General features: G+C 40.8%; 2 protein-coding genes across 6 annotated transcripts; one reads left to right on the forward strand and one right to left on the reverse strand.

Moving 5' to 3' along the window:
* Positions 1-118: 118 nt before the first annotated feature.
* Positions 119-8,044, reverse strand: znf207a (zinc finger protein 207, a). 4 transcript variants are annotated; one of them, XR_013078304.1, is made up of 14 exons: positions 7,881-8,036; positions 7,380-7,506; positions 7,147-7,285; positions 6,884-7,066; positions 6,444-6,519; positions 6,297-6,367; positions 5,968-6,122; positions 5,673-5,765; positions 3,680-3,907; positions 3,330-3,468; positions 2,308-2,495; positions 1,972-2,052; positions 1,326-1,383; positions 119-796 (listed from the first exon to the last, which is right to left on the reverse strand). XR_013078304.1 is itself a non-coding variant. In XM_076751940.1 (11 exons), exons 1-11 carry the CDS (start codon positions 7,919-7,921, stop codon positions 2,332-2,334), a joined length of 1,416 nt encoding a protein of 471 aa, XP_076608055.1. In that variant the 5' UTR covers positions 7,922-8,044; the 3' UTR covers positions 119-2,331. The 4 variants fall into 4 exon arrangements, 2 of the variants coding, with proteins under 2 accessions (XP_076608055.1, XP_076608056.1); XR_013078305.1 differs by lacking the exon at positions 5,673-5,765 and having other exon boundaries at positions 7,881-8,028; XM_076751940.1 differs by having other exon boundaries at positions 119-2,495; positions 7,881-8,044.
* A 428-nt stretch (positions 8,045-8,472) lies between these two features.
* c16h17orf75 (chromosome 16 C17orf75 homolog) lies at positions 8,473-14,016 on the forward strand. Of its 2 annotated transcripts, XM_076753227.1 has the most exons (10): positions 8,474-8,839; positions 9,300-9,374; positions 9,844-9,969; positions 10,165-10,293; positions 10,521-10,581; positions 10,694-10,813; positions 11,344-11,408; positions 11,571-11,710; positions 11,807-11,910; positions 12,396-14,016. In XM_076753227.1, the coding sequence occupies exons 1-10, from the start codon at positions 8,697-8,699 to the stop codon at positions 12,609-12,611; spliced, it is 1,179 nt and encodes a 392-aa protein (XP_076609342.1). In that variant the 5' UTR covers positions 8,474-8,696; the 3' UTR covers positions 12,612-14,016. The 2 variants fall into 2 exon arrangements, with proteins under 2 accessions (XP_076609343.1, XP_076609342.1); XM_076753228.1 differs by lacking the exon at positions 9,300-9,374 and having other exon boundaries at positions 8,473-8,839.
* The last annotated feature ends 167 nt before the right edge of the window (positions 14,017-14,183 follow it).

Consider the following 14,183-nt stretch of genomic DNA (forward strand, 5'->3'; position numbering starts at 1 on the left):
AAGAACTTGTTTATTCAAAACCGTAAACATTCAGACTTTTGTACAGAAATCAAGAATAAAATCCTGTGGTGTGCTTTGAGGGACAGATCCTGAAACAAATATTCATGGTTACGCTTCATTTTCTTACTCAAAAGCAGAAAAATATCTTTTCCAATTCTTCTACGCTGTCCCAGTACCATCATATTCTCAGACAAGGTATGGCAGACCTACATGTCAAATCTTTTCATGAAACTGTATTCATCAGCAGGTACAAGCTTTACAGACCTTTATTGTGTGATATTTAATAAAACCATTATCTTGGAATATTCTCTTACACAGCGGAGAGTTTAAGCAAAAAATAGTTCAATATTAACTGGATTAGATATATAACAAAAGTGACAATGAGCCCATACTTACCAGTGAAGACTGCCTGTATTACTCGTGTAAAGCATTAAATCATTAGTTTAAATCACGGTTTGCACCAAAACCTTTGTTGAGATGCTGATCACATTAAGCAGAACTAGTGGAAATGTGTTGCACACTCAACTATGATTAGACAATTATTTCCCAAGATCACACTGAATGATTGGCTGCCACTACTGTGAAATGCTTGAGAACTGTTGAGGGCTCATTTTACGTTTTTTCAAGAAGACCTCTAGGTGACAGGCATTCAAATCTCGTATAATGTGTGCACACAAAACACAGGTCGATGGAAATTTAAGTTACAGCAGTGGTACTTACAGCTTTAACTAACCTGTTACTGGTAGAGATTCTCCTTCATGTAAGTAGTTAAAGTCAAATGATCAAGTGAGGAAAGCTGATGAAACAAACAGGATCAAGTGGTAAAGCTATTTACAAGCATATGGAAAGTCATTTGTTCATCACAATCCTCCCAACCAACATTTTATGTAAATATGGCTGTAGGTGATAAACTGCTAATGGTGTCTGTATGTGGGACTCTTAAATGATTTGACTTTTGACCAAGGCATCAATATTTCAGACAGAGAACTACTTTGGACTGCAGGACTAGTTAATAACAAAAGCATCAAAAGAAATATAGTTTCATTTAATTTTCAGCATAAAGTTATTAAATGAAAACAGAGCATCCTGATACTCTCACGAATCAAGAATGTAGGATACAGGTTCAATGACTCATAAGAACTTAACAGGAAAGCCTACAATTTACATGAATTAACATGCCTGAAGAAAATGGTGCCTAAACGCAACAACACAAACAAGGGCCTTCACCAAACTTGCTGCAAGTTTGGGGACATTGAGATCCAACAGCGTGTAAGCTGTGAGGGCCCCTGGTAATGAATGAGAAGACAGAAAATGGTGAGACTTGCCTCAGGCTGAAACAGGGCTACACTGAGACAGGGCCTCAGCCAGTCCCCCATGGCATCGCTACAGGGAGAAGAGAAATCTGGGTTTTAGCACTACAGCCATCAGCGACCTGGAAGTTATGCAGCTGTACAATGCACTCAGTGCGTCAAAGGCTGGCCTGCCAGTGCCATGTACAGAGCATCAATTAAAAAAAAAAAAATCAATATACTGCTTACAGCAAACAGAAAACATTTCCCAATATTTTTAATTTCAACTCAACAAAAACTTAAAAGCACAGATGCACATTTCTCTTGATACTGTTCACGTTCAAGACAACAAAAGGACAATCACCATGTAGTTTATAACTGGAGTACAAACCTGCTGTGACGTCTCTTTTCCCAATAACGTCCCGCAAAGAAGAGTCTTACATTTTTGCCACATTTTATTACAATACAGTTTTACAACAATACATATACCACTTCATTTAGTATTTCATCTATTTAAGGTTGAGGGAGTATTTCCTCATTTAACATAAAACAGAATGAATGCATAAACAGTTATTTGAAGCCCTCACCAAACAAAGTTGGGGACACAAAGTCCAACAGCACTACGTGCTGTGAAGGCCTCACTGTTAAGCTGAGAACAGAAATGTATTTACAAAAAACTTGCCTTGATAAAGGGTGAGTACTGCCCATGTAACTCCAGCGCCTTCACAACACTACGAACCATATCTACTACACTTCTATACACCTAAATGAAACATGAGAAGGAAAAAAAGCCACAGAACAGAGATGGTTTGAAACAACAGCTCATAGTCTTGGTTAGGTACAGTGTAACTATTTCCCATGCGCTCTGTGATGCTTTTATAGCTCTTTTGTTTGCTGTTTATTCAGTGTCTCTTCCTCATAGCTCAGTAGTAGAATAAACAGTACGCCGTCGTACTAGAATACCAATTCTGGTTTGTCTAGCAGTTGAGGACATTAGAAAAGGGTTGAGTGTCCAAACCTATTGAAGAGAGGAAGGCAGGCTTCAGTAGCGGCCTCCGGGAGACATGACAGGGGGTCTCATACCCATGGGTGGCCGTGGAGGGGCTCCCTGGTACCCTGGGGGAACCACAGGAGGGGCCTGTCCATATGGAGGCATCGCTCCTGGCACGTAGCCCGGTATCCCCTGGGGTGGACCACCATACTGACCTGCAAGACCACAGGTTCGTTTGCTTTTTATTTAGAAATCAGTCATGTTATACAATAAAAACAGATGGTGCTAATTTGTTGCTAAGATTCTAGAGCCATGCTCTTTAAGACTGGACTTAAACTAAATTTTTGTCATATGGGATGGATGGCAAGATTCCCATGTTAAGAACTTGTGAGAGTTCATGTCATCAAGACTGTTGTATGATTAAAGAGTTAGTTATGTGATGGTTTAAGTACTGTGCATTTACAATATAACACCACATTCATTACATTTAGACTTAATTAAATTCAATGACAACCTTTGGCTAATATGAGGTGGCCATATTTGTTTGGTTGGATGTTGGCATGAACGCTATTTATAAGTCAGACACTGTTAACACAATGTTAACACTGGCATGCTAACATACTCACAATGACAATGCTGGCATCCGGATGCTAAGTAGGAATAATATTCTACATCTTATTTTGGTATGGTGGCACGGTAACATTTGCTAAAAGTACAGCTGAGGCTAATGGCAGTGTCATCAGATGTACAGGTATTTGGACATCAAACAAAGTACAGGACAATTTGAAATCTTTCCCTGATGATGGTGCAGGAGTTTCCTCTTGAAAATGCAGGGATTCGCCAAATGCCATACTAGCATGCCGCCAGTATGGCATGTAGTGTCATTCAGTTTTTCGTGGAAAGTTGCATTTGTGATGAAAAGCTTAGATAGTATTTTACATAATAATGACTCTTTGACAGCCAAGAATAAACAACTCTGGTGAACAGCCCAAAAAAGCCCCACATAAAATGTGGAGTTTTTTTCTGAGCTAGAGGCACACGGTGTATACCAGGTATGGGATGCCTTATGCCAGGCTGTTGAGGGGCCATCATGCCACCCACGGGACCCACTGATGGGGCTGCAGGAGTGGTCTGGCCTTGGCGGGGAATACTTCGCTGGTACCTGGGCAACTGAGCCCGCAGCTCTTCCTATAGGACACAGACAGCAAAAAAGGAAGAATAATTTGACACTGAAATTTTGTTGCGCAACAGGAAGAAATAAAAAAGAAAATTAGCACATCATTTTATTTTTTTAAAAAGCCACTGATTGACCTTTCCTATAATCACAACATCTGCTTTTATCAAAATGCTACTTACTGTAAAAACTATAAAGAGAGACAGCTGCAGCTGGACTACTCACCAGTGAGATATCCTCATCAGGGTGGATCAACTTACTGGTTGCACTGGAGGTGGTGAGGGTGGCGGGCTTACTGGTCACAGTAGAGGGAGGTTTGGAGACCGTACTGCTGCCAGCATTGGGGCTGGCCACAGCGACGGTGGCCTGAGTGTAGGCCGGGAATGTGGGCTTTGAGGGATCAGAGGAGGTAGAGGGGGGAGGGTGGGGGGACCCTGTCACTGTCTGCTGACTCTGAGGGAGGAGAGAGGAAAACACGTTAGAGAGACTCTGCTAAACGGCATTTCAGTTTGACATGGGGGACACTTTTAAGTCATACTTTGAGGTTACACCCATTACTAAAGTTTATAGTGAGTCCAGTCAAAGCTTGGCATTAATATTAATGTTTGTACACAGGCTTTAGATGGATTCCACTGGACTGCCTCTGGATTCATCTTTCCCTCAGTGCTTGCATCTCATCTTTCACTTTCTCAGGGTCAGTTCACCAAGGCTCCAGCCTTTCAGCTAAAATGATGTTCAAATACTCCCTCTACAAAAAACCCAAAGGTTCGAAACATTCATTATGTCCAAAAGAGGGAAAACCAACGTGTAATGTTTACAAAATAAACAAGTAAAATAACATCCTATAGCTTGACCTATAATTTTCAATCAATGAAAGAGCTGTTGTGTGCACAGAGTTCCCAGTTGGTACCAGCCCACACTTCCTGGAAGACTTCAATGTCCCAGACAAACAGGAGGAATTCTGGCCACATATTATTTTGCCACTGACTCAGACTGTTAAAATAATGTCTGACAATATTTCAAAAAGGATCCCAAAAGAAATACCTGTTTGTTAAAGAGTAAGATCCATTTTGTTTGACCGGAAACAGCTATATCGCTCCCGCAAAGCCACCAGACTCCATTCACAGAAACAGTCATTTTCTCACACTTTACTGAAACACACTTGAGTCAAATGTGACAAAAATAAAACTCACCAAAACATTTTTGGTACATCTGTCACTGTTCCACCAATCATCACTAACTGTGGATTGAAGTCAGGAGCCCTGCACTTCACCCAAATGAGAAAAACACACTCTCATTTTACCCTTAGACATAGCCAAACACAGCAGTTTTGCTTTTATGTGCTGACATGTTGCAATATTATACAGAAAAATTCTATTACAAAAAACTTAACAGCAACACGTCTTTGCAGATTTTCTTAACTGAAGAAACTGAAACAGCATTTTTACTGTCCTAAGTAGTGACTGCAGGTACACCTACACCAGTCAGAGAGTGTGGAGCAGTGGCCTCAATGTAGCCTCAGAGATGACATCCAGGGCAAAAAGACGTCTGTCCACTCACTGCTGCTTTCAAAGCTCACTACTTGAATTTCATGGAAATAAGTGAACGTGACCTTGATGAACATGTCAACATCTCTCCTCTGGATTTTGTTGGCTGAACAGTACAAAGATTGTGTTTAGAGAGATTATGCTGAATAAATCAAACTAAAACCCTAAAAGTGATGGGGAGATGTTGTGTGTCGTGCTGTGCTAATTTGTAGTTCCACTGAAGAATAACATGTTAATGCCAAGTCTATAAACTGGAGTCTTAGTTATCTGTATAACGTGTTAACACATGTATTGTTACCCACATGGGAGAGTAAACACTTAAAGTATGACTGGAGTGAAACATGTCTCATCAAGCCTGCAAGAAAACAAATCCAAAAGAGCATGCTGTGCTACATTGCCCGACAGCAGTTCAGGAGTAAGAAACCACTTTACAAATCTGCATAATTCCCCATTTTTTGATTTGTTGAGGTGATTATGCACATTTTTCAACAGTTTTCTATTAATGCAGATTTGTAGCAAAAGAAAAAGCAAACAATGGCATACTGCCAGAAATGAGAAAACATTTAGTATTAAACTGTCCAAGTACATCACAGGCAAGCTATACACAATTGTGTGCATGCCAATTGTAAAGCTGCAGGTTGCCAGAGTAGAGCAGACAGACAGCTCCGTACTTGTGATGTGATAGGAAACAGAGCTTTAGGGGAGGCGGACTGAGCATCTGCACTTGATGAGCCTGCACTTGTACTTGCAACACGATTGCCCATCTGCAGCACAGGAAAAGAGTAAAGAATAGGAAATGTAAATATAATAAGTCTTCAGTTAAAGGAGATGCTGGGTAAAGTCTCCTTTTGATTAGGCTGTGTGACACACACAGAGCTACTCAAACATCCCTCTGTCAACAGGTGAAGGTAATGTCAGAGTGCTATGGGAGATGAAAAGTAGCAGATAGTGTCATAAAGATTTTACCTGTCCAGCAATGGGGAAAAGAGGCTTCGTAACATCAGGCTGGGCTGAGGTGGCACTTGCAGCCGGAACAGCAGGTCTAGTCAGCATGTTTGCAGCAGGGGGGACCTGAGCCATGTTTGTGATGCCTGGACGGTGGCCCACAGGAGGAGGCATGCCTGAAACCAGCAGAACAAATTCATTATATAGGTGAACAAGTCCTCACCAGCAGTGTTCCAACATATTTAAAAACCTCCATTTGAATGAAAATTCATTTCAAACGAATAATTTACATCAAGGCAGTGATGTGGGAAGCGAGTGCTTTCTGGAGGAATAAACTGGCAGGGCATTACCTGGTGGCACACCTGGCATCATCGGAGGCATCCCTGGACCTGGAGGAATCATGCCACCCATTGGTATCATCCTAAACACACGTGGAAAAAAGATAATGAGTGTGGGATTAAAAAAAAATGACTTGATTAATAATCTGAAGCACTTACCCTGGAGGCATTCCTGGCAGTACTGGGGGCATTCCTGGCATCATTGGTGGTACACCAGGCATCATTGGGGGTATTCCTAAAACAAAGACATTCATTTTTACAAAATGAAGTGTGTTCCTACACAAAAAAACAGTTCATTTAATTTACATTATGCTTCTATTGATATCAATATTCTTATTTTAACATGACATAAATAATACCTGAATTTAAAATGGCTATTTAAAGACCATATTCTCATGATTTTAGGGAAAAATACAGCAAATGAGCAAGGCTAAATTATAAAGGGGATAATACTGTTTCCACAAAGGTTGTGTAGCATGACCAGGAATATGAATAGCACAGCTGTATAATCACCTTTATAAACAGCATGTTACCAATGCAGCAGTATTTAGGTTTAGCTGAGAAGTTTGCTCATCGCAGTTCAAGTCATTATTTCCCACCTGAGTAGCTGCCCGGTGGCATCCCTGGAGCACCGGAGCCAGGAGGCATGCCAGGCTGAGTCATAGGGGGGATATAGCCAGCCTGTGGCTGGCCTGCAGCAGGCTGCTGGAAGGAGGGTCCAGGCTCTTCATCCTCATCATACTCATCAGAGTCATCCTGGTTCTGCTTTTTCTTTTGAGTCTCTGAAAGTAGGGAAGAGCATAATACATCTCTAGAATAAACCACAACAAAAGAGTACATGAACATATATTGGTTCCAATACCTTGGTTCTTTTGTTCCAGCACTCTTCTTCTCTCTTCCATGTCTTTTTCAGGAATACCCTCCATGCCATATATTTCCAGCTCAATATCTGTTCTTCCAGGTATTGCATTAGGAACTCCATCAATGGTCTCTTTATGTACCTATGATAGAAGTAACACGGCAAGGTAATTTTACCATTTGAACAACGGATTTTGCTTGATTTTATGAAGATGGTTTGCATTATTGTTTCCTCACCTGCATACAATGGATTGCAAGCCCAGGGCCAGTGTACAGCTTTTTATGACAGATGTGGCACTTGAAATGCTTGGCCTTCTGATGCTGAATAAGAATCTTTTCATCATCGAAATCTCTGTTACAGTACCTGAGATTATGGTTAAGGAAATTATCGCTGCAGAGACTCGACAACTGCAATGCTAATTACTTCACGGCTAAACGTGACGCGGATTTGCATACACAAAAACACCGTGCAACACCGAGATCGCCTGTTTTTTATATCCTCATATCATCTCCTCAGAGCTGTTAATTCAACTGAAGCATCGCCGACAGCAAGTTCAAAATCTGTCTTGCTGGCTACATACTGTGAGCATGCTGACATTAACGTTACACACATATTATACGAAGCTTGGGTTACGTTACAGTTGACATTAGCTTAGTAAACAGTGGATAACGCTGGGTTCCAAACACACAGCTCCCGATAGCATTACAACACTGAAGCTAAGGTTTGAAAAAGGATACCAGCACCAAGGCTTCATTTGCTTTTTCTTCTTTCTCCCCATGATTTCTGTACTGTCAGTTCACTGCCTGCAAACCCAGTAAAATAAAACAGCTAACATACCAACCAGAGCGGAAATGAAGCAATTAAAGATGGCGTCACGTCTCCAGCGCCACAACAAGACTCTGCCGTCTCAAGCGTCCCCTAGTGGTCCAAAACTATTATTGATTTGTTTGTTTAATAAAAATGCTTCATGTCATTTAGTTCTTTATATAAATATCTTTGCGTTCACTACTACTAAATCAACTTCCACACCTACTCATGCTACAAATATTTTCGCCATATATTTTTCAGCCATACAGAACTCTTAACTGTGACAGGGATTTTGCAATTTCTAACGTTACAGATCCACAATTCATACCACGATTACAAGTTAAAGTACTTGAATTTAGATGTATAAGACTACATATTTACACAGCCATTTTTACAACCCAAACGTCGTAATTAAGAGAAAAAAATCTTAATACTACAGACTAAAGGTTTACCTTTCGCGATGACTGTCCCTGGAACCGAAATATGAGTTAGTAACACAGTCGGACATTATTAAGAACGGACACGGACAGATCGTGCGCATGCGCACAGGACATGTAAACGAGAGCTGGGATACGTTTTGTATTACTGCAGCTGTTGCAAATGTGCTTTGCAATTGTAATATCAGATAGCAATCAAAACGTCAAAAATAGCGATCCACCAGCATAGCACTGCTAAAGAATAGAAACAAGCCCTTGTTATCTGCCATTTTAGCCGGCTGCTAGCTCGTTCCGTGCAGCAGTAGGATCATGTTTACCTCCCAAACCTCGTCCTTCCAGGACTCAATTGACGTGGAAGAGAGGGATGACTTTGACAGCGAAGAAATTGTTGGATACAGCCAGAAAATACAACTGAACTGCTACTACACCATCTATCTTTATCAGGGCACAAGGTAATGGTTTATGTTACTTGTCCCAGTTTCTGTTTAAAATATGCCTTAAAATTAAAGCAAATAACGGGAGTTGGCGTTGCATCCACCGTGTAATGGTAAGTGTGTCTGAAGTATTGATATATTGATGTAGTCATTAGTCTACAACGTGATTTTAATTTACTTTCCAATTACTGTTTTTTTTTATTAGTAGTACTATTGTTCACAATTATAACCCCTTATCCTGCAGGACATCACACAATGACTTTTTTCCTGAATACGGCGAGGTCCCTGGTGCATAATGAGTTGTTTCTTTCTGTCTCACTGTTTTAATTATTTTACAGTCTCTGATTCCTAAAGCACTCTTTAGTATTTACAGTTCCTGGTTCCTGAACCTGCTGACATTGACACTCATGCAGGTAAAAGCAGATTCATACACTAAAAACTAAACGGGTGATGACGAGTGAACTGTCAATTGTCTTAGATCTGAGGCTTCTGGGGAAAATGTGGCATGGAACCAGAGACGAGCAGACTCCACAACCAGTCAGGATGACTTTAGGTAACAAAGGAGCCGTCCACCTGCGCTGTCGTTGCTTTCAGTGGTCGTTTCTCTTTGGCTTTCACTGTTGTGCATTGGTGTATCCACGGGCTGTCACTGGAAATCCAATCAACATGGAATCAATGCTGTTTTCATTCGTGATCTTGTTCTGATTGGTCATTGCTGTGCTGCTGAGTTACATGGCCTTTAGGTCTCTCCCAATTTGAACCGGGCTCCACTTCCATTTGTCATGTGCAGTTGGCAAAAAGTGAATGAAATCCCTCTGAATGCCTGGATACAGTGTTGAGTGGTGGTGTTTTTTGACACCCAGCGGGGCGGCACAGTTGCAGCTATGTGACTCAGTTGTGTGTTGTGTTGATTGTGGCTAATGGTCATCAGCTTTCTCCATCTGTTCTCCATTGACTTGAGTGGCTTCCAAGTTATCCTGTGTATCCATAGTATCCATATTGACTTTCTGTCCTTCCCACAGCCTGACCCTAATTGACAGCAGCCTGCCATCGGAGGCAGAACCTGAACTGCGAACCTATATTTCAAGGAGGCTGAGCAAAGGAGCCCTGCTGGGAGGCATGGGCAACATCGCCACTGTGGAACTCAGGTAATAACTTTACATTTATAGTCCTCTTGGACTAATGCAGTGCAGCGCTTGGCTATCATATTATAAATGGTATCATAGTGGATGTAGCCTGTCTGACTCCATAACAGTAATAAGATGAATTTAGCAGGAAATTATGGTTCACAGGTGAAAAATGAGTAAGTTGGTTAACCCAAATGTATTATTTCCTCTTCCCAGTATCCCAGAGCAGGCAGTTGGCTGCTACTGCTGTCTACTGGAGCAGGAAAGGTCTCCTGAGCAGCCTGATGCTGATGGAAATGGATATGTCATCTGCTTTATGGGCGGTTCTGAAAAAGGACTGAACCTATATCCTTTGCACACAGTTGTCTATTGCATAGTGTTCTTCTGAAATCAACCTGAGTTATAGGCATCATTCAAAGTCTTCCAGCATTAACTGTTTACATGATCTTTGCCATTACAAAATGTTTTTTCCTGCATTGTTGTATGGTTTTTGTTTTTTGGTTTTTTTTTGCATTGTCTGTAACTTTGAACAGAGAAACAGACAATAGTTCCAATTCCTTGACCCAATACACATTTAGATTAGAGCTTGATAAATATGTCCAAGGCCTGCATAGCAGCCTGCAAACCCCAGAGGTACAAAAATGTAATACTCTTAATTAAGTTAGATATATTTGTCATTACATTATTAATATTTATTTGTGTGTGTGTGTGTGTGTGTGTGTGTGTGTGTGTGTGTGTGTGCCAGCTGCAGAACCTTGAGACAGAGGTGCGCCCCTATCTGAGCCGTTGGTACGAGGAGTCTGTGATGCACATTTATCGGGTGGTGCAGCTGGTCCAGAGCAACATCAGCTTCTGCCTGCATGCTGTGAGTCACTTTTCATCTCTAGACTATGTTCAATAAATATTACTGCCCACCAAAAAAAGGCTCTTCAGAGGTACTGGAACTAAGTTATGTTAAATAATGACAGGAAAAGCATCCACACACTCTGATCCGTACAGTATTAATTTTATAATATATTTAGAAATCAGTAAATTATTGTTATTATACCTCAGTAATATGCCATCATAACCATGACCACAAACCCCTCCCCTGGGGGGCAGCTCCTTTAGAGACCCTGTTAAAAAGACTCTAAACATTATTCGTTTTCAAGCGATCCAAGCCTCACTTAATTACACTGAAACTATCTGGATGTGTAGAGTGCACTCTGGGTAAGAGGAAAAGTAAATATCACCACGTTTTTGAGTGAACTGTTTCTTGAAACTCTTATTTACCCCATGCATTAAAATACTGTAATCCAGTTCACTTATTTTGTCATCACTCAAATTTTGCATATGTGCAAGATAGAACGTCTCTCCAGAACAATGCATTTCAGCCATTATAATTTCTGTACGCAGGCTCTGAGCCACACTCATGTGGAGGTTAATAATGCAGATGAGAGGACAAAGACTGATGTCTCCAGGTGAGTTCGGTGACAGCCCCTGGAACGACACTAACACATCTGTAAATCCTCAGACTACTAAAAAACAATAGCAGGTCTGCCTGCCAGTTGTTTATTTCCATCTAGTATGGTATGTAATTATCAGTTTCTTAGCTGTTAAATGTCTGTTGTATTCTATACTAGGTTTATCAAAGCAGCCAGTTTGCAGGGCCTGTCCCAACAAGACACTACAACAGCTTCTCTGTGTAAGGCTATCTCCGAGGACACGCACTCTGACCTGGTCATAGACTGCTCCACCAGCCCACCCACATTCTCCAACACTGGTAAGTCATGCTCCATGACTCCATGGCTTAATGAGGAAAAATAATTTGATATCTCTGCACTGTTTAACAATCTAACAAAGACCTTTTCTCTCCCAGTCACTAATCGTTTCTGTGATGACTGGATTCAGGCATTTCTAAACGCAGCAGAGCGTTGTAATCCTTTCCTGCTCAGACAGATTCTGGAGAACTTCAAACTTAAGGTGAAAAAACTTACACACAGACAGAATATAACAGGGTTTCTTAAACTTTTTATGCCTCTGCGTCAGCCACAGCCATGCCCAGAGGCATGATGTTTTCAGGTTGTATTTCCATACCATTCTCATAAATACAAAATTTCAGGAGCAAGAGAAGGCTTTAAGAAGATAACAAAGCATTTTTACATTTTTGTTTCATGCTGTTTGGAAATCAGGTTGTCTTTTACTCATTTTTTTGTGAGTTTTGCACAGGGGTGCCCAAACTTTTGCATGCCACTATATGTGTTTTACAAACTTATGAAACAAATTTATCAGCTTTAAAAATTCCATTACCCCACAAGATTGAGAAACCCTGGACAATAGCTCTCAGTTCCTCTTTGCAGATACGCAGGAAAACTATTTTTTTCCTTTTGCATCGTTCCTTTGTCGTGATCTCTTCTCGTTTTTAATTTGTTTCTTCTTTTCTATCAACCACAACTCTCACTCTGCAGGCCATCCAGGACATGAACAGCCTGAAGCGTTTCGTGCGGCAGGCAGAGATGAGTCACTACGCCCTGTTTCGCTGCTGCCAGTTCCTGCAGGGCTGCGGAAATGGGGATGTGTTGCTGCAGAATGCCAGGGCGGAGCACAGCGATCTGCCTGAAGCCTGCAGCATCATCACTGTCCTGGAGGAGTTCCTCAAGGAACAATCTCAGGCCCAGGCCTGATTCCATTACAACTCCCAACTCCAAGTTGTTGGAGCCTGGATACTTTCTCTGTAGCCAGTAAGACAGTCTGCTCTTACAGCCACAAAGTAGGTAACCTAGTATCATTCTAAACCTAGCACTACATCCTCTGTTAAACGTCACATCGCCAGATAAAAATTTGGCAGTGTGCAAATTGTGAATCAACCAACTTCTGAATGGGATATTTAAATTTAAGTTATAACACATAGGTTTCTTCTGCTGACACTGCTGCTGCTTCTCAGACAGAGGAGCCATGGTCAGATCTTTTAATATGTTCTGCAAAAGACCGACAGCTTACACTCAGTTTCTGTTTCTTTTTGGGGGGCTAAAAGTAGTTGATTAACCTGACATCACTGCACTGATCTTAACAAATAAAGTTAGTTGTTAATTGGAGATGATAGTAAAATGAACAATGTGCAGATCTGGTTGTAGAGTGACACTTTCCCAATCTTTTCCCTTTGCAGTTTTTCTGCTGTGTGAGTGTGTGTAACATTACTGAACCAAATATTATTACTAGTGTTGCTAACTGACAATGATCACAACACGAAACTAAAGCTTCTCCTCACTGGAGTGGAATTATCTATTGCTCATTTGATGTCCAAATATTTTATTATTCTTTTGTATTTTACTTGATTGTACTAGTTTTATTTCAAGAACATATTGAGAATGCACAAATCACTTTCATGCATTGCGTGTTACATAGGCCTTGTTTTTGCTTATATTTCACCCGATACCTGCACTACTATATTGTTTTTGTCTAATGAATACTGCTACTGTATATACGTATGTCTATCAAGTGATTTTAGATGTCAGTGTAATCCTTCTTTGGGAATGCGGTGTTGTAAGTATACTGTGATTTTTCAATATCATTTTCTGTTTACAAAAATCTTCTCAGTGCCACCAGCTGAAGACCTCATGTGAAAAAACAGCTCTGTGACCACTCACTCACTCACCACATTTATGAAGCATTTGTTTAGTTTAAAAGCCCCTGCAACGTCAGTACCCACAGAAAACGTAGATGATATATAAAAGGGCACTCATTAAGTGTTAGCATGCCTCGGTTTTATTTTCCTTTCATTGTGTACCTTCAAAAAGTTTGTATAATCTATTAAACCCATTAAGGGTTTTAGAACCAAGCTTAAACCATTCCCATTCAAACCAGTCCAAAGTGTGTAATACAGCAATATCAATGTTGGTGGTGTATACTTTCAAACTGTGAAGCAGGTGACATGTAAATGAGTCATTTTACTATTGTGAACCATAGTTTGACTGACCCACAGTGCGTGATGTGTAGATATTCCTGTACAGCGTGCTCCCTATAGTTATAAATGTCTATGGGGTTCCCAGTCTTGTATAGGAGCTATAATAAATACCACAGTTGAACCTCTTTGTTGTGGTCGTGCTTGTTGTCTAACAAAAGTTTCACAAAGGTGACGACCATTATTTACAATTTTTGCATAAATACCATCTGTTTCACTCAAACCTTTAAGAAAGTGAAGCACAAAGCTACAGATGTGTGGCAGCAACAGTCTTCTGTATTTGTGCGTGGTGAGT

This window comes from Chaetodon auriga, chromosome 16, assembly GCF_051107435.1.
Source record: "Chaetodon auriga isolate fChaAug3 chromosome 16, fChaAug3.hap1, whole genome shotgun sequence".
In the NCBI taxonomy this organism is placed as follows: Eukaryota; Metazoa; Chordata; class Actinopteri; order Chaetodontiformes; family Chaetodontidae; genus Chaetodon; species Chaetodon auriga.